Source organism: Peromyscus maniculatus, chromosome 21 (genome assembly GCF_049852395.1).
Source record: "Peromyscus maniculatus bairdii isolate BWxNUB_F1_BW_parent chromosome 21, HU_Pman_BW_mat_3.1, whole genome shotgun sequence".
NCBI lineage: Eukaryota > Metazoa > Chordata > Mammalia > Rodentia > Cricetidae > Peromyscus > Peromyscus maniculatus.
Window position 1 is genome coordinate 5,792,119 of NC_134872.1, and position 19,823 is coordinate 5,811,941.

Sequence of the window (19,823 nt, forward strand, 5' to 3'; positions counted from 1 at the left end):
GCAGGCATGTGCCACTACACCTAGCTCTGACTCATCTTTGTCACACAGACCATTTGGAGCCTACCATTTTGGTTTCTGGGTGTCAGAAGATACAAGTGTGTACCAAAGCTGACTACCTGTTAATCACTCTTACCGAGTGACGGTCTCCCAGCTGTGGTACTATTTTTGGGAGGCTGTGGAACCCTCAGGGGCTGGGGCCAAGCCAGCTGAAACCTCCCATTAGCCATGAGCCTTTGGAAGGGACAGCTCGGCCTCTGTCTTGGTCGTCCAGCACGTGAGCAGCCTCCACCTTCCCCGCCTACCACCCACCAGAGACTGAGCGTCCCAGCCACACCCCAAGTCCCCCGAAGCTTTCAGGGTCACTCTTCCTCCCTTGTGGGGCACTGTTACGGCTGTCACACAGTGCCTAATACTTCCCAAAACATGGATCTCAGTGTCTCAGGTCTGTCTGCACGGGTGCACTGGAGCTACTGTGGGGTGACCCAGGTCAACAGGCAGCTCCGAGTGCAATAAAACTCACGCACACATGAGAAAGGTGGGGTTTTGTGTTAATTTAATCATACAAATATTCATTTACATGGTAAGGAAAACCTCGTCTCCTCCTCCTAGGCACCACAAGGCCCACCAGACACCCGTCACTGTCCAGCTGGGAGGGGCAGCAGGTCGCCCCACATTCACCCAAGGAAACAAAGGATAGCAGGGCAAGGCTGGGGACAACACATTAGTTGCATTTGTGAGTCCTGGCAACCTCTCATCCTTTCCTGCTGGGAGCTCAGGCTAAATTTGGGGGGGGTCTTCACATCATGCCCACTTCCCACCTTGGCCACCTGCTGCATTGATGAAAGTGACTGGCTTATGGTTACAGCCAGTTAACAGGGGAGAGGCGGCTGTTTTTTTTTTTTATAGAAAAATGCCCCAAATTCAATCGTCCCCATGGCAAAAAGAAAACAGGCATGCACACGTGCACACACCTACACACACACGCGCACACACACACACCTCACTCCACACACAGAGTCTTCCCAAGCCTGCACCCACCCATTCCCCCAACTGGGCTCAGACTCTTTACCACCTGAAACTTGGTGTCTGCCTCACCCCGTGGGTGGCGGACTGGGGGTCCTGCCAGAAGGTGGCCTAGTACGTGTGAAGGCTCCAAGGGGCTGCAGAAACCACTGCAGACAGACAGACAGACTCAGGAAGCCGCGGGCCAAGGACTGCACCTGCGCTGGCCTTCTCAACGAGCTACCTCTCAAGGATGCACAGACAGGACTTGTTTCTGGGAAGGAAGCCAGGGTACCTGAGCCATTACATCTGCCAAGTGAGGCTGCTACAGAGGGAAGGTGCACAGGACGGGAAGGACACTCGGTGACAGTGGCCCGCGAGGTCCCTGCTGGGAAACTGAGGAAGTATGGTACCTAGTAGGGGATAGATGGGGAAGCCAGTGAGGCAGGGCTGAAGCCTCTCATGATTCCAAGAGGGCAGCTGGAGACACGCTGCTTGCTCCAAGGCCAGAAAGCAGGAAGAATGGCTGGGCATGCATGTGTTCTAGGGTGGCAGTGTCCTCAGAGACTGGCCCTAACGAGTCCCCCTGACAAAAGTCCCCTGAGATTCGTGGCTTGGGCACCTGTTAGGGACTGCCTTTGGCTCAAGGGTCTAAGTGTGCAGAGGAAGTAAGGGTCCCAGGGAAGCCCCCATTTAGCTGGAGATCCAGCTGCTTGCCCTTCTCCATGGCCTTTTCCACTTGCCCAGGGGACTTCCTCAACAAAAGAGCTTATTGTTGGTTGCTTTTTCAGGACATGGAAAGGTGAGGGGGATTTTCATACAAGCTTTTCTTTCACAATCAACTGTTTAAAATCAATAGTTTCAGAAGAGAATGAGGAGGAACAAACACCACACACTTTTGGAACTCAAACATCCAGACAGAGACAGGCAGGCAGGCAGGCAGGCCTGCACCCACACCCAGGCTAGAAGACCTCTTACAGTCATTCATACCCTGGTCTCCTGCTCTGCTCACAACCCTGGAACACATGGGGGCTGGAGACAGGCAGGGGACCCTACAGCCACACCAAATCCACATCCCCGGCTCTCAAACCACTGACTTAGGGAAGGAGGGGTTAAGAAGAGGGACTTTGCATATTCTTGTATCTTTGGCAGACAGCTGTTCTAGCCTGGTTTAAGATGCCCATGGAGACATCCATATTTCAACCTGCTTGGAGTCCATGGGACACTAGTGGGCACTGCACCCCGCCCCCCCCCCCCCAGGGAGCAAATGCCTGCACTCCAGCTGGGCTGCAACTTGCCACCCCACTCTAAGCAGTCCCTGCCGGAGGAGGTCTTTTCATTTCCACCTGACTGTGGCCTCTCGGGCAGTGGTCAGCAGTGGGGCTCCCAGCTGGGGCTGTATCATCATTCTGTAACAGCTCGAGCTCCACTAATAGGTTGTGAGAATGCCACGAGGACATGGGGGGGCAGGGAGGGGAGCTGTGTGGTAAGAGAAGCAGGGCACAGTTCACACTTGCTGAGTTACAGCCCTGTGTGCATGTAGCACACGCACCCACCCAGCGAGAGCCAAGGGAAGACAGGCCACTGCATGAAGGGCCCAGTATTGCGTATTTGTGGCCACACTCCCTTTGCCAAGGGAAACATGGGAGGAAGCGGTCCCAGCTGTCACAAGTGTGCAAAAGGCCACCTCTCAGACTGTCCTCCAGGCTTCTGCTGGCCACACAGGAAGTCTGGACTTGAGAGCGTGCTGATGCTAAGCAGCCCTGGGCTGACAGACACAAATGTCAAAGGTATAAATCAACAAGAGACTGAAAAGAGGGGAAGGTGACATATCATTGGCAGAAGCCACTAAGAACCATCAAGGTCAGACTGCAGTCAGGTGAGGGCACGAGCCCGGCAACACCGACTGGCCGAGTCCCCAAACATGCCATGCCAGCCTCATCTCACTGTGACGGCTTCCAGAGCAAGCCCTGCTCTGTAGAGCACGCCGTCCCTTACTTAAAGAAACATCGGGAAGAGGGGAAAACTAACATGTGCTCAGAACTACAACCTCTCTGTAGGTAAAATAATTTTTGTTTAAAAAGATGGCTTATTTTCCCCCATTTTAAATCTCTGCCCCTTCCCGAATGACCTAACAACTCATTAGACTGACGTCATCACCCAAACCCAAGGTGGATTTCTGCGTGGATTTCTTCTTGGTTGCCTCAACACCATTCCTGCAGTTCAGCATTCACACATGCATACTGAGTTCACTCAAAACCAGTCTTTCTTCCTCTTCTTCCGTGATTGGGGGGTAGGTGGGGGTCTGAGCCAGGGGTCCGTGCGATGTGGTCTGCAATCCAGAGGAACCCCTTGCCCTCTCCCCCCAAAGTCAGGCCTTCTGTCTTTTGTTAATTTTTCTTCTTGCTGACACCCGTTTAAGACTGTCCGAAGGGGTAAGGCCCGTGGAGCCCCTGGAAGAGAGTGAAGACAGTCAGTGATGTGCACACCGGGGTGTGATGTGCACAGTCAGAGGTGTGAGGCTCACTGCCCTGGCCGCGCAGCACCTCATCAGACCCAGGATCAGGATGTGCCCAGATGCCGAGTTTCCCCCTGAATCCCACCAGCCTAGAGAGGAGAGACAGGCGGTTCGGCTGATGCCCACTTTCTTCCAGCCAGGGCACAAAACTCCTGCCTGTCCTTGACAACAGTTCTCAAACCTCCACTGAAGACGACGACGCAGTGGATCACGGCTGCTGCCAAGTCTGAGGACCCAAGCTCCATCCCTGGATCCCCACGGTGGAGGACCTGACTCCCACAAGGTGTCCCCTGACGGTGACATGCATGCTGTGGCATACACAAAGTGAACACAAGCAAAACAAGCTGAGCTGCTGCTGCTGCTTACCCAGCACCAGGCACCATACAGGGCACCGAACCTGCCCCAGTCCACCCTAGGGCTGTCTTCCCACAGACCGAGGAGGCCTTCGAGGGGGCAGCTGCTAGGAGGTGGAGCTCACAACCTCGCCTGAGGACCAGAGTGAGCTGCCCCTCCTACCACATTTCAAGTGCACTCAGTCAGAAACTTACTTTCCTTGTCCTTTGTTTTGCTTAAGACAGGGTCTCACTATGTAGCCTAGATGGACTGGAAATGTTTTTAAGATAGATTTATTATGGGTATGTGCGTCCATGAGCTTATGCACACCACATGCAGGCAGGAGCCCATGGAGGCCAGAAGCAGGCACTGGGTCCCTTGGAACTCAAGTTACAGGTGAGTGTTCGCAAGCAAAGTGGACTGGAATCCTTTTGTTTTTGTTTTTTTGAGACAGGGTTTCTGTGTAGTTTTGGTGCCTGTCCTAGATCTCACTCTGTAGCCCAGGCTGGCCTCGAACTCACAGAGATCCGCCTGGCTCTGCCTCCCAAGTGCTGGGATTAAAGGTGTGCGCCACTACCACCCCACCGAGACTGGAATCCTTGATCCTCTCCCTCAGCCTCCCAAGTGCTGGGATTACAGACTCCACCCCAAAGGTACTTTCTATGCTCCTTGGCTGAGTGGTAAAGACTTCCATCTTACGGCCCCTACATTGAAAACGAAACTCTACTGGCTGGTGGTGGCACACAGCTTTAATCCCAGCACTCAGGAGGCAGAGGCAGGCGGATCTCTGAGTACAGAGTAAGAATTCCAGGACAGCCAGGGCTACAGAGAAACCCTGTCCTGGAGGATGAAGAGGAAACTCCACAGAAAGCCAGCACCAGAACCATCACGGGATTGGGCTGAAGTGTGCAACCTGTCTCCCTTCTCCTTGGGTGGATCTCACTCAAAGCAAAGGCCTAAAAGGGCAAAGGTAACTCGTGACCAGCTGTACCAGGCTCCTGTACACCACCGTGGGCTGCAGCAACAGGCCTCCATGGAGAACACTCGAGGCCCAGTCATCCTGTGAGTGGTCAGAGGGAGCTGGCCTGTGTGATGTCCATCCAAAGAACCCCAAATCTAGGCACAACCCACAGCGGGAAGAAATAGACACCCCCATCAGTCTGATGAAATGTGGGCAAAGTCAGAGAGCTTTCAAAAATCAGCACGGTTCTTTAAACAGAATTAGATGGTTTTAACGGAGCCAGGATGACAACTTTACGTCCCAGTGTAGTGCCTGGGCCTCAGAGGTGTGCTAAATTGGTACCCGAACAAGGACAGGTACTATTCAGAACACCTGGAGCGTCAGACACCTGGAAGTCAGGCCCTTCCAAAGTCGGTTTTGTTGTGGTTGATTGAGGGGACACAAGTGCCTGGGCCACCTATCAGTCGGGCCCCAGCTGTGGAGGCTCCGGGGGTGGGGTTAGTGGGAGATGCCAGTGGCGCTACAAGACCCGGGGCAGCTGGGTCTGCTCCCCACTCTGCATGTTCACATGACCCTGGAGGGTATTTCCCAACATACCTGACTCCTCCATATAGCTACTCACTGTCCAGGTTCTGGGAGCTGACACACAGTGCCTCGCTTTGGAGGCTGAAAACCAGTACCCCAAGGAAAATACCACCTGAGGCCAAAGCTTCTAAGAATGGGAACATGAGGTTTTGAGTTTTCCCCCTGTGGAAAGTACTGAAGAACAGAAGTATGGTATGTCTTTAGTTGTTTGGTAATATTACTGGAGGTGGCGGGGTGTGTGTGTGTGTGTGTGTGTGTGTGTGTGTGTGTAACCAACAGAGAAGAACTGGGAGAAAGGGAAGGCTGATAAAGAAGGGGCATCGACTATTCACCAGGTGCTGCAGCACATAACAGTCTACTTAAGTCTGGGGTCCACAGAAATACGTGATTTTCCAACTCATAGAGGGCACAGCACTGGAGAGCCAAGCTGGTGTTTAGAACGACAGGATGCCACATGCCTGCGGGCCCTTGCACCAGCCTCGTCTCCGGTAGGCAAATGAAGGCTGCAACCACCTTGGCCGCCACAGCTGCAGCCCTTGGTGGCTCTGCCAAGCGTGAACTCTCAGATTCCATCTCATGGGCTCCAGTGGAAGGCGCTCGCCCGTGCACCAGCAAGGACACAGCAGCTGAAGCCTTGACTGAGCACCGCCCAGCAGCAGCTACTCACGCAAAGCGACCCACAGAGGCAGCCCAGACTGGGAACCAGCACAATGCTCAAAGGTCTGAGCAGGAAAATCACACAGGGGGACGAGGAGAGCAAGCAATGAAGTACACCCCACCCCCACCCCAGCCATTCCTCAGTGCATGCAGCCCTCCCAGGCTTGTCTAGGAATACTTAGATAGGGAGTATGACTTCCAGACAGCTGACCCGACCCCCCATTTAATAGAAAAGATGAGATCTATGCACTGGGCAGGGACAGGATAAAGACGTGCACTCTTGGATTCCCACCTGCCATGGGACCCTCGGACCATCTAACTGGCTTAATTTATGGTTCTCTAATAACTGAGGTCCTATGTCTTCCAGAAAGAATGGCCCATGAAATTCTCTTTCAAATGAAGAGTAGCATACTGAAGAGGGAGGGAGGGAGGGAGGGAGGGAGGGAGGGAGGGAGGGAGGGAGGGAGGAAGGGAGGAAGGAAGGAAGGAAGGAAGGAAGGAAGGAAGGAAGGAAGGAAGGAAGCAGCCGACAGAGACTTCCCACATGCAGGACTGTACGTGTCACGTACAGAACTCAGGCAACACTACACCAGCTGCAGAGGGGGAGACGCCCAAAGGTCCAGGCAGTGTGTTGAGCAGCCTGTGGCAGGAGGGCCACATGGGAAGTGTTTTTCCTACCTGAGGCATGGAGAGAGAGAAAATCCTGATGCAAGGCTTATCCACAGTTCCTCTGCAAGCCAGCGGAACAGGTTCTGGTGGTCACCACCATGGCCTGGTAGGGGTCTGCGGCACAGCAATCTCTGCTGGCATCTAGTAACACACCCTGTGTCTCACCCTGGTCTGGAAGCCCTAGGGATGGATCCGTGTCTCCACCTCCCCATCACCTGGACTTGGCACACCACTGCGACTTTTATATGGGTGCCCTGCAGTGTGCATTTTACCCACCAAGCTGCCTCCTGAGCCCTGGCTTTTGCTTGTAAGAAGAGCAGAAACCAGACCCTCCCTGACCTTATTTTCTGCAGTAGCACACCGCCGCTAAGGGACAGACAGACCAAGGGACACTGCTGCAGCAGATGGCACCAGAGAGCTCAGAATTCAACTCTGACCCAGACAAAAAACGAACCCACCAGCGAGGTGTAGAAGGCCACTGCTGGGGGATGGTCTGTATGTCAAATTGCTCTGATTGGTCAATAAATAAAACACTGATTGGCCAGTGGCCAGGCAGGAAGTATAGACGGGACTAACAGAGAGGAGAAAAGAAAGAACAGGAAGGCGGAAGGAGTCACTGCCAGCCGCCGCCATGACAAGCAGCATGTGAAGATGCCGGTAAGCCACGAGCCACATGGCAAGGTATAGATTTATGGAAATGGATTAATTTAAGCTATAAGAACAGTTAGCAAGAAGCCTGCCATGGCCATACAGTTTGTAAGCAATATAAGTCTCTGTGTTTACTTGGTTGGGTCTGAGCAGCTGTGGGACTGGCGGGTGACAAAGATTTGTCCTGACTGTGGGCCAGGCAGGAAAACTCTAGTAATGGGCCACCCACCTTTATCAGGATCTATGACCCATCCAACCAAGGCTGCCAGGACACCAATCCAGTAGGGATCTAAAGGCCAATTCCTCCTAGAGCTCACTCTGCAGGAAAAGGCTTCTCCTTGCAGCTATCATTACACCTGCCAGGGAAGGAGCACAGGCCTGCAGTAGCCGAGTGGACTCTTCCCAACTTCAGTCTTCCCAGGCTTTGGAAAGAACCGCTGTCAAGATTGTGGGCAGCCCAAGCACACGGGCCAGAGAGGCAGGGGCTGAGGTGCTCCAGCCCACACAGAACACAGCTGGTTGTCCCGGAGGGAAGAGTTCACTGTGCCTCAATGATGTGAATGAACACAGCAGGTGCATCAGGTCCTGATCATCTGTGCAGAATGCAAGGCTAACTACTGCAAACCCCAAATTGGCTATTTTTCTAAAATAATTTATTGTGTGTAAACTTAAGTTCACTCCTACTCATCCTTATCTTTTCCAAGAACAATGTAAGATCTAGCACTTGTATTCGGAAGGTGGGGCACAGCGGTCGGTCGCATGCTCCACAGGTGCTGCCCAGGGTCAAGCCCTAGTAATAATTGGGGAAAGATCTACTCCGCCCAATGGAGTCCGCAAAGTAAACCCAACATCAACAACTGTCTCTGACAGTCTTCATGACGCTGACCCTGTGGAGCAGCAAGAGTCAGGGCATGACTGTGAGCTTCTGTGAAGGGCCCCTGTAAATACAGGAGTGCCTGAAATACGGTGTCCAAAAAAAAAAAAAAAAAAAAAAAAAAAAAACCACACACCAAACCTTTCCCCAAAAGGGTGCACACTGAGGACCCAAATGTGAACTGCTCTGTCAGAAGTGTTTGGAACCACACCCCCACCAGATTTTGGAATATCTGCATGTGCTGGCTGAGGGGTGGAACCCAAAACTAAACACCATTTACTTATGTCTCATGGATGGTTTACTCTTAAAGAAAATTATATGTAGCAATTTGACATTTTTTGTAGGAAACAAAGGTTCCTGACACAGACCTTCCCACTTGAGGAATCCTGTTGGCGTTCAGAAGTTTCCTGCTTTGTACTTCTGGATTAAAGATCCTTGAACTTACACCAGCAGTCCCCGGGAAAAGCACTTCAGCTGTGCAGTGACATACACCAGAACCAGGTCTGCTGCTTCTGCTTCTCTGTTCAGTTCCCATTTCACAGTGGCCACACCACACTGCCCACAGGGCCGAGCCCCCAACCCTTCACATCTCCCACTAAAAATGAATAAAGGGACGGCTGTGCTGGGGACTCGGTTCTTGTCTTTTATCTGGGGGAGGGGTCAAGAAGAGGCCAAAATTCCTTTTAAAAAGGACATTTTACTGAGACCTTTTGGAATTAGTCCTTTCCCCCACATGAAAACTTGCTTAGATAAACCACCACAACACAGAGACTTTCATACACCTGTCTTTATTTTGCTTTAGTTGTGATTTGGTTTAAATAAATAAAGGCTGGGCAGTGGTGGCTCATACCTTTAATCCCGGCACTCGGGAAGCAGAGGCAGGTGGCCTGGTCTACAGTGAGTTCCAGGACAGCCAGGGCTGCACTGAGAAACCCTGTCTTGAAAATCCAAAAGGAAAAAGGGAAGAAAAAGGCCCACACAGGCTCATAAACAAGAGCATTGGCTGCACGCAGGAAAACAGTCCTCCCCCTGCACCAAAGGCAGCAGATGACATTAGGAGGCCTCCTAAATTTGCCTGCCCAGTGCCCCTGTCTATCACTTACAGACACTGAATACAAGCCCAGGAGAGTGCAAGGTTTGGCAGGAAGTTTGTCTTGACCCGGGACTGCACACACAAATGTGCAGGGTGCACTGGCCACCCAGGGCCAGGGACTAATTGGCATGATGAGAAATGGACTTACATGTTGGAGTAATGAGGACAACCAGCAAGGTCAAAATACTTGAGCCTTCTGCTGGCTGCTCAGAGGGCCTTGCTGATGGCGGGGCAGGGCCACTTCACGCAGGCAGGAACTTCTGAAGGTACCATACCACCACAGTCTGGCCACTTTCAAAGAAAGCGCCTCAAAGTTGAAAGATGTACCTACGTGCTAGCCAGGGGTAAGTGCAGGAGGTCTGCTTTAGGCATGAGGACTACGGTAGCCTCAGGTCATAGCCTTCTGATCCTATCAAACTGCTTAAAGGGTTAACTCAGTTATGAGAGTTTTTTTTTAATTTTTCTTATTTTAACTTCTTTTTTCTTATTTTATGTGCATTGGTGTGAAGGTGTTAGATTCCCCCAGAACTGGGGTAACAGACAGTTTGAGCTGCCATGTGGGCGCTGGGAATTGAACCTGGGTCCTCTGGAAGAGCAGCCGATGCTCTTAACCACTAAGCTATCTCTCCAGCCGTGGTCTCTGTCTTTTAAAAGCCTTGTATGCTGGGTGGCGCACACCTTTAATCCCAGTACTACAGAGGCAGAGGCAGGCGGATCTCTGTGAGTTTGAGTCCAGCCTCGTCTACAAAGTGAGTTCCAGGACAGGCTCCAAAGTTACACAGAAAAACCCTGTTTTGAAAACACAAACAAACAAACAACCTTGTAAAACCACTTTTTATTCTTATCTCTATAATAACAATTTTCCCAGCCAGTCTTAACTTCTGTTGCTGCCAAGGAACCTGTCTGTCCACCCCAGCCTATGCGCCTGTCACCCAGTTCTGCCCACCCTCCTCAATGCAGTCAGCATCCACCCCTGCACCCTCTCCTTTTCACCCCCCCACCCATCTTTTCTCCTCTGCCCACCCCAGTGCCCAGCCTTCAACTTCCCCTGATCTAACCAAGAGCGCTGCCTCAAGGAGCCGCAGCACCATGTGAGGGCTGTGGAGCCGACAGAAAGCAGCCCTGGCTAGAAACCCTGCTCCCCACACATCAGCACAGCAAACCACTAACTGAAGCTCCATAAGCAGATGAAGGCTCTTAGCTGAGGTTGACTCCCCTCAGTCAAGACTTCAGAACACTTTTTGGATTTATGGTCAGGACCTCAGCTAACTCTAAGTATGCTAAAATCCAGATGAGACAGATACTGGGGAACAGAGCTCTCTTTGGCCATCTCCTAGAGTAAGAAGGAAGGAAATCAGTCAGGAGAGGCGCTCTTCCAAGTGTCTAGTCCTGCAGACACTGGCACTCAGCTGAGAGCGCTAAACACCGCTGAGCCTCGGCCTGCTTCTTCTAGAACTCCACTCAGGTTCCACTGTCGTCTGTCAACTCCCTGTCCCGCAAGCCCGCAAGCCCTCCATCCTAACTCAGAAGAAAGTAAGCTGTTCCTCTTCTGCCCCAGTCAGCCAGGCTGGTTCAATCTTGCTGTTACCAAGCCCTTTGGGAACTGCTTTGCTGGTGCTGTTGGCTTTCACATTAGAAGTGACCCTCCTCTGACAGACCTCAAAGACCATCTTTGGAAATTCCCCTCGCCCTTCTAAAGCACACCTCACTCACCAGAGCTGGGTGGCTGCCCAATGTCCTCTGGGCTTTCTTGCATGTAGTTTTCCCTCTAATTCATTTCTAATTTACTATCCACCAAGACACCACTTTCTTTCTTTTTGGTTTTTCGAGACAGGGTTTCTTTGTGTAGCCTGGCTGTCCTCGAACTCAGAGAATGTGTCTGCCTCTGCCTCTCAAGTGCTGGGATTAAAGGCATGTGCCACCACCACCAATCAAGACATTGCTATTGTAAAGGTTTTCTCTTCCCCAACACCTATGGGCACTTAAAAGTCAACTGGAGGGCAGGAGAATTAGTGCAGTGGTTAGGAGCATTTGCTAATCTTCCAGAGGACTCAAACTTGGTTCCCAGAATCCACAGACAGGGCTGCACATAACTCTAGTGCGCTAGCACACACACACACACACACACACACACACACACACACACACACAATCTTAAAAAGGTGGGCTGGGCATGGGAGTGATTGCCTTTAATTGCAGCATTTGGGAGGCAGAGGCAGGCAGATTTCTGTTAGTTTCAGGACAACCAGGGTGTGGTGGTTTGAAAGAATATGCCTCCCAAAGAGAGTGGCACTAATAGGAGGTATGACTTGGTTGAAGTAGGTGTGGCCTTGGTGGAGGAAGTGTGTCACTGTGGGGGTGGGTTTTGAGGTCTCATATGTTCAAGCTATGTGCAGTGGCAGTTTATTTCCTGTTGCCTGCGGATCAAGATGTAGAACTTTCAGCTCCCACTGCAGCACCATGTCTGCCTGCATGCTGCCATGCTTCCTGCCATGATGATAATGGACTAAACCTCTGCACTGTAAGCCCCCCCAACTGAATGTTTTCCTTTATACACTGCCATAGTCATGGTGTCTCTTCACAGCAACAGACACCCTGAAACACAGTGCTATGCAGTAAGACCCTGTACCTTACCCACCACCACCACACCACCTATCCACCTATCACCCACCAAGAGAAGCCAATGGGAGTGCAAACACATCCTGTCCTTGTATTCAGGAGGCTGAAGCAGAAGGATTAGGCTAGCATGGGCTACCTGTAGGAACAAACAAAAATTTAAAAATGCTCAATGGGCAAAGGCCTTACCACCAAGCTTGACAACCAGTTCAATTTTCAAGTCACCCCGACTTTTACATGAGCCGCAGCATGCACATCCACATTCATACACAAATAAACAAATGTTCAACTTTTTTTAAAAAACCTTGAAAGGAAGAGTTGCTGGAGAGATGGCTCAGCAGTTGAGAATGTTTCCTGCTCTCCTAGAGGACCAGTATTCATTCAGTTCCCAACATCCCCATGAGGCAGCTCACAACTGCCTAATAACTCAAGTTCCAGAGGATGTAACGCCCTCTTCTGTGTGGGCACCTGCACACACATGCCATACACATATAGATACACACATGTACACGTCAAAAATAAATAAATCTTTAAAAAATTTATCGTAGTACATTAAAATTTTCTGAAAGAAAATAGAAAAACTAGCAAACAAAATCAATCTCCCCAAATCCTATTTTCTCTTTCCTGGCTCACATCCCTTCCCACAGCAAGGCACACCTGTGATCAACCAACACCTTTGGAGACAGGGATCAGCAGCAGCTGAGCAGAGGAGACTCATGACCGATGAGCAATGTCAATATGATCTATGTAAAGCAGACGACTGTAACTGGTTCTTAGGCAACACATCACAAGCCAAAAGCCTGAGTCCCTCAGGCCTCTGCAGAGGAGGAGGCCCACTTCTGCCACCCAGGCAGCAGAATTCATGCTCACACTTTGTACAGCCTGTGGAGTCTGGTCAGTGCAGACTGCTGGAGAACCAGGGCTGAAAGCTCAGACCCTACACCAACAGATCCTCACCTGTGAGTCACACTTTTTGTTCACTGACTTTAGAACCCCACCAGAAATTAAAATGTTGAATTCGGAGAAGAGAGTTGTAACAACCAACATGAAATGAGCTGGCGTTTCTGCTATAGGTCTGCCTGGCCTGAGCAGCCTGAAACAGTGCCCAGAGCCCCAAAACAAACAAAGGAGCTGGGCACCGTTGGCACTGTGGAGGTACAAAGGAGTGTTCCTGGATATACTTCTCAGCCTCAGTCAATCAGCAATGCTACATAACAAAAGATATTTTCCAAGGCCCACACTGTTTGCTTAAATTATTTTAAAACGCACACACAGCCCATGCCAATGCAAACACTGGTGGAGCGGATAGGCCTTTACTGGCTCTTCTGAGTTTTCAGGAGATGGAGTCATTGTAACAGCATCAAACCCAGAATCTCCTGTCAAACGCTTTCTGGTACAGAATGTGCTGGGCTGCCAGAGCATGGGTGGGTCCCTTGCTGCTCTGTCTTGTTTCCTCCTTGGCCACGGGTTCTATAGCTCCCACAGGTGAGTGAGGAAGTCTCCACACCTGACACAAGTGCCCAGCCTGAGGAGACAGCCGACTCTACTCCCCAGCAGCCTCATCACATCGTGATCTAGAGTGTTGGACTCTAGCTGGGTTCTGGCCATGGCCTCCTATAACTGCTGTGGGAGTGTGACGGGCCTGGTAAGCCTGTTCCATCTCCTGTAACTATGGGAGTCCTAGAGTAGTGTGTATTAGGAAGAGCACTAAGGAGTCAGAGAGTTGGCTCGGCGGCCAGGCTGCTAAGAGTACTTGTTGCTCTTGAGAAGGAACCAAGTTCGATTCCTAGCATACACATGGCAGCTCACAACCATCTCTAACCCCAGTGTCAGGGGATCCAGTGCTCTTTTTCTGACCTCTTCAGGCACCAGGCAGACAGAAACTTAAACTCAGGCAAAACACTCATACATATAAATTAATAAAATAAGTAAATCTAAAAGAAAGATCACTAAGAACATTAGGGAAGGGGCAGGCATCATGGCTGCAGACCTCTAATCCCAGCTGAGGTAGACAGAGCTGCATGAGCTGGAGAACAGCCTGGTATATAGCAAGTTCCAGGCCAGTCAGGCTACACAGTGAAACTTTGTCAACAACAAAAAGCCAGGTATGGTAGGGTAGCCTGGCCAGCCAAGGCAGGACAACTGCTTGAGCCCAGGAGTTCAGGTGCTCACAACCATCAGACACAGTGACAATCACCACCAAACCAAACCAAGAAAAAGTAGGGCGGCTGGGAGGAAGAACACACCCAAGGCCCTGGGTTCAAGTACCTGAACCACAGAGAAAGCAGGAAGAACTCTAGCAATGATGCTCTGGACACATTTGAGAGCAGAGTTTAGTCCTGGACCTTCTCTAGAAGATGGAAGATTTTGTCCCCAGAGACATTGGTGCTGTTCTTAGTATCAACAGCTGCACGTCAGCTCCTCATTGGAAGGTGGCAACCCTGTTAAAGAGTAGACATCATCCATGGGGCACAACGCCCAGAGGTGCAGCCCCGCCCCGGTACTCTAACCTCTAGTGAGGCTGCCCCTCTGTTTGGGTGTTTACAGAGATCTCCACACACCCATCTCCTGACCACAGCCCTCACCTCCAGTGTGTCCACCCTTCTAAACTGCTCTATCAGCCTTCAGTCCGCTGACATCCCTCCAGCTACCAACAGACTCTTGAGAGTCCACTTCTACCTCCTCTGGGCTACTCCAGCTGCCGTTGTATACCTGCCTCTACTGTGTCCTGTATTCCATGTGACAGGGTGAACACATCTCTCCAGGCTCTAAGCCCTTGGATGGCTCTTTCCCTCAGAACAAAAGCTTCACAGGGGTCCTTAAAGACCCCAGGATCTGATATCTGCCCTTTGACTTCACATCTGCTCACCCCCATTCATCTCATTCCTCAAACCCACCAGGCACATTCCTACCTAGGGACTTGGACTGGCTGTGTCTGTGCCTAAAATTCTAGGCAGCTTCTGCAGAATGGAGCATGCCAAGCGTAGCAGGCCAGCTGCCCTCTTCACCCTAAAACATTATGTTCAGGGAAAACTGAAAACCATAGACTATATCTTTTGAAGACCATCATGGAATGTAGGACAATTTCTGTCACAAGGATAGAAACTTTAGGGACTGAGAGATGGCTCTGGGGTTAAAAGCACTGAATGCTCTTCCAGAGGACCCGGGTTCAATTCCCAGCACCCACATGGTAGCTCACAACTGTCTATAACTCCAGTTATAGAGATGTGAGACATTCACAGAGACACACATGCAGGCAAAACACCAACGCACTTAAAAATAAACATTTAAAAAAAAACAATAAACTCTGAACCCAAGAGATCAAGGAGGTTCCTCGGGAGGAGATGTTTAGCAGGGCAGGGCAGGGCTGCCTGGCCATCTGAATGCAGTTGGGAAGCCAGAACACAGCACTCAGCTTTCTAGAGCATCTCGGTTACTAAAATTAGACAGGAGTAACAGAGGTGCCCTCCAGCAGCTCATGAAATCACTAGTCCAGGTGGTGACAACCATTTTTGGTCAAACTGTTAAATTTGGTTTTAATTGAACTGAGACCTGGACCTCCCCCAGCCACTCCCTTATTACCATGTTAAATTTCCTTTCTTTTTGAGGTAGGGTCTCTCTACATAGCCTTGGCTGGCCTTGAACTTGCTATGTAGATCAGATTGATCTTGAATAAACAGAGATCTTCCTGCCTCTGCCTCCAGAGTGCTGGGATTAAAAGTGTGCATCACTACTCCATGCTTACTGTATTAAATCTGTGGCCACTTCAAAACAGGTTAAGATGACCCAGAAGCCATTGCATCTTTATTCCATAGAGTAAAAGATTAGCTTTTTCCAGGGTGGAGAGTGCCACTCAGCAGCAGAGGGCTGGCCTACTCTGCATGCAGCCCTGGAAGAGGAAAGTCAGGTGTGGGGCCCATGCCTGCAGTCACAGATTCAGGAAGGTAGACAGCCCAAGCCAGCTTCGGTTACAGAGAAACCTTACTTCAAAAACAACCCCCATAAACAAACAAACAAAGTCTATTTTACCCCAATCCTTCCAGCACCCTGATCTGAGAGAAATTAACTTCTTTATGCTTTAGTCAACAAGATAGCCCCAGGTAGAGGCAGGCCAGGAGGCTCATGAGGTAAGGATGCTTGCTTACTGCTAGGCCTGACAACTTCAGTTTGATTCCTGGGGCCTAAATGGTTGAAGACAGACCAACGCTGGAAGGTTGACCTCTGACCTCCAGACAAGCACTATGGTGCACAAGCCCTTGTGTACGTACGTACACACACACACACACACACACACTTTCAAAAATATAAGACAGAGGGGGATGTGGGCAGAAAGGGTAGATGGCACTCAGCAGCGGCTGCTGCAGCAAAGTGGAGGCACAGCTGAACTCCACACAAAGATAATCACACGTTCTCCTAACCAGGGCTTGGTGGAAGTAATGACAGGGGCTCAGGCGGTGATCCAGTGTGAGGTAGGAGCACATGACAAACACCAGCCTGCTCCTTCCCAGTCCAAGTAACAAATCAAACCCTGGGCTCAGCCTGCCTGGCGCAAAGGCTCTTTGCTACAGAATGGAAGACAGCATCTGTTATCCACAGCCTCACCTGTCCCGAGTCACTATTGTGTCTGAACTGTTCTGGAAGGCTTCAGAAAGCATTTGGAAATCAATCCTGGCCATAAGATGGCCTCTTTGACTTTAATAGGTCCACTCCCTTCCCTTTCTCCACACTCGTGGACACTTTCCACTAATCAACTGCCCAAACAGAGGCTCCTCGGCCCTAGAGCTGAATCATGGGGTGGGAATGCACTGTCCAGAATGTATCCTGCCTTCTGTAACCCCAAGGAAGGCAGGTTCTGTTACTTTCACAGTGACAGAGTCACTGAAACAGCTGTCGTCCTCATCAGCACATGGGACAAATCAGCCACACCTGAGCTGACAATGAGGCCGGTCAACTCCCACAAAAGCAAGGACCCAGCTTTAAAAATCTTTGGAGCAGGTCAGTCTCCACTCCCCTGCTGACTCCCTTGAAGCTCTCCCAGGGAGGGTCAGCCTTTGTGGGTTGTGGGATGCAGTTCGGGCACACTCTCCCACCCAAAGACTCCCCTGAGAATCGGGCATCAGGAGCTTAAGACAGTTCATTCACAGAAGCCAGGGAAGGGCTCCAGGGTCTCCAGCTCCCAAGCCTGACCGATGTGCAATTCTGTTGACATAATCACCCAGTGCCCACGGAGCAGGGGCCTCCACAGATCTTTGCACTCTGTCCTCCCAACTTTAACAAGTTAAGTTCTGCTCAGAGGCAGCAGGAAAGCATCTACAAAGACCATGCATGAGCTCCCAAGAGCATCCTGTTCTTCTTCCCCAGCCTCCATGGCTGGTGGGAATTTCCCTGGGTAATTCCCCTTCCTTGTCCACTCAGTGTTCCCGACAGCAGCCCATCTGGCACAGTGAAGATGGTACCCGCTGGACTGCAGACACTTCTCTGCTCTGGGATCCAGGACCTCATCCTCCCTTTCTGCTCATCCATTATAAACACCACATGGTTTGTGTGTCGGGCCACTTGACATTAGAATGTCTTGTCACACGTCAACGTTGCCTCTTTCCTGCCTTGATAGTCACTTCAATCCACGCTGGCACTCAACATAGTTCATTCAGCCAAAAGAGGAACTAGGGAAGCAAGCACACCAACCTGGAGGCAGGGACTTCTCAGGCATGGGTCACTGCACTGGAGTCCTAGCTCTGTGTGACACTGGGCCAGGCATCCAGCCCCTCAGCTGCTGTTTTTCCAACTACAGGCAAAGCAACTAACAGCATGTCTGGGCTCTTGGGAATAACTCAAATGTAGTCTCCTCACTCGGCCTCAGACACACTTCACAACTTCAAGCACCAACTAATCCTGTGTTCTCAAGTCAAATATAAATTTTTTATTTATATACTTATGCTTTATTTTTTTAATTTTGTGTGTGCACGTATGCACACCTGAGTGTGATGTCTGTGTACATGTGTACAAGTGTCCTAGAAGAACAGAAGAGGGTATTGGATCCCCTAGAATTGGAGGTACAGGCGAGTGTGAGCTGCCCGAAATGGGGCCCTTTACAAGAGCAGTAAGTGCTCTCCACCACTGAGCCATCTTCTCCAGTCCCCTTACTTATGCTTTGCATGCCTTTCACCCCAGCACTCGGAAAGGGGAGGCAGGTGGTTCTTTTGAGTTTCAGGCCAGCCTGGTCTACAGAGCAAGTTCCAGGATAATCAGGACTATACAGCGAAACCCTGTCTCAAAAAACAAAACATAAAAAAATTTTGAAAAGTAAAATAAATTACATGGTGTACATGTGGAGGTCAGAGAACAACATGGAAGTTGGTTCTATCCTTCTATTATGTGGGTCCTGGGATGGAACTTGTCAGGATTAGCAGCAAAAGACTTTAACCACCAAATGTCTCACTGCCATACACATGGCCCTTTAAGTCTCATCACTAGATGTCCACTTGTATCCATTTTAGTTTCTCATACATACACATATTTGTGTGTGTGTATGTATATATTAATTTACTGTTATATGTGTAAGTGTTTTGTCTATGCACCATGTACATGCAATGCCTACAGAGGCCACAAGAGGAGTTAGCTCTCCAGGGACTGAAGTCAAGGATGGCCATGAGCTGCTGGTCCTCTGGAAGAGCAGCCACTGCTCTCAACCCCAAGCCATCTCTCCAGCCCCTTAGTACCAGTATTTTCAAAGCCGTTTGTGATTGTTCCAACCACTCCTCTTCAAAGGGACACTCTAGGAACAACCAAACCTGCCCCCACTGCCCACACCTCAGCACTTACAGCTCTCCACAGCACTGTCCACGCTGGGTATCATCCCGGTTTCCAAACCTCACCTACCTTTGTGAACACCTACCCTTCACTCCGACTTCACTACCTCCTGGTGCAAATACTCCTTCCCCACTGTGAACCACACACCTGACTGTTCTGCTGACCGCTCCAAACCTGACTCTGAATTGCTCCCCACTCTATGCACAGCAAACAGTGTGGGCACAAGTCCAACTGTACAGTGAACTGTCCTACCCAGGGCCGGTGTGTCACGACTCACTGACCACTGCCCGTGTCATCCAAAGGAGGTGGAGTCAAGAGATCTAGCTGGACACAGAAAAATTAGCCAGACGCTTCATATTGTTTTCTGAGCAAAATTTTGCTTGGATTAAAAACAACAGAGGCCCCAATTTCTCTAAAGATTCAAGCTTCACATTATTCATCCATTTTATCCAAGTCTTCCTAGATCCAATCTCTCCTGGGAAGCTAATGAGTACATTTTCTTTTTTTTTTTTTTTTTTTTTTTTTTTTTTTTTTTTTTTTTTTTTTTTTTTTTTTTTTTTTTGGTTTTTTCGAGACAGGGTTTCTCCGCGTAGCTTTGCGCCTTTCCTGGAGCTCACTTGGTAGCCCAGGCTGGCCTCGAACTCACAGCGATCCGCCTGGCTCTGCCTCCCGAGTGCTGGGATTAAAGGCGTGCGCCACCACCGCCCGGCTCAATGAGTACATTTTCTAATGAGTACATATTTAGTGTGGGCACGACATGGTGCACTTGTCAAAGTCAGAAGACAACTGCAGTGAAACTCCTTCCGCCATGTGGGTCTCAGGTTTATCAGACCCTTCCCTCACTGAGTCATCTCACTAGCTGCTTTTATTTCTATTTGTAGTTGGTGTTTTGTTTTTTTTTCCCCCCGAGACAGGGTTTCCCTGTGTAGCTTTGGAGCCTGTCCTGGGACTCACTCTGTAGACCAGGCTGGCCTCAAACTCAGAGATCCACCTGCTGCTGCCTCCTGAGTGCTGGGATTAAAGGCGTGCACCACCACCGCCTGGCTTATTTGTATTT

The 19,823-nt window shown here is 50.4% G+C and overlaps 1 protein-coding gene across 4 annotated transcripts in view; it reads right to left on the reverse strand.

The window, feature by feature from the left end:
• Window positions 1-536: 536 nt before the first annotated feature.
• Window positions 537-19,823, reverse strand: part of Ilrun (inflammation and lipid regulator with UBA-like and NBR1-like domains) — a 78,025-nt gene continuing 58,738 nt past the window's right edge. For all 4 annotated transcript variants that reach the window (XM_042266011.2, XM_006983126.2, XM_006983128.2 and 1 more), the window contains one exon: window positions 537-3,455. In XM_042266011.2, the coding sequence (XP_042121945.1) occupies window positions 3,420-3,455 (36 nt within the window). In that variant the 3' untranslated portion in view covers window positions 537-3,419. The remainder of the gene's footprint in view (window positions 3,456-19,823) is intronic.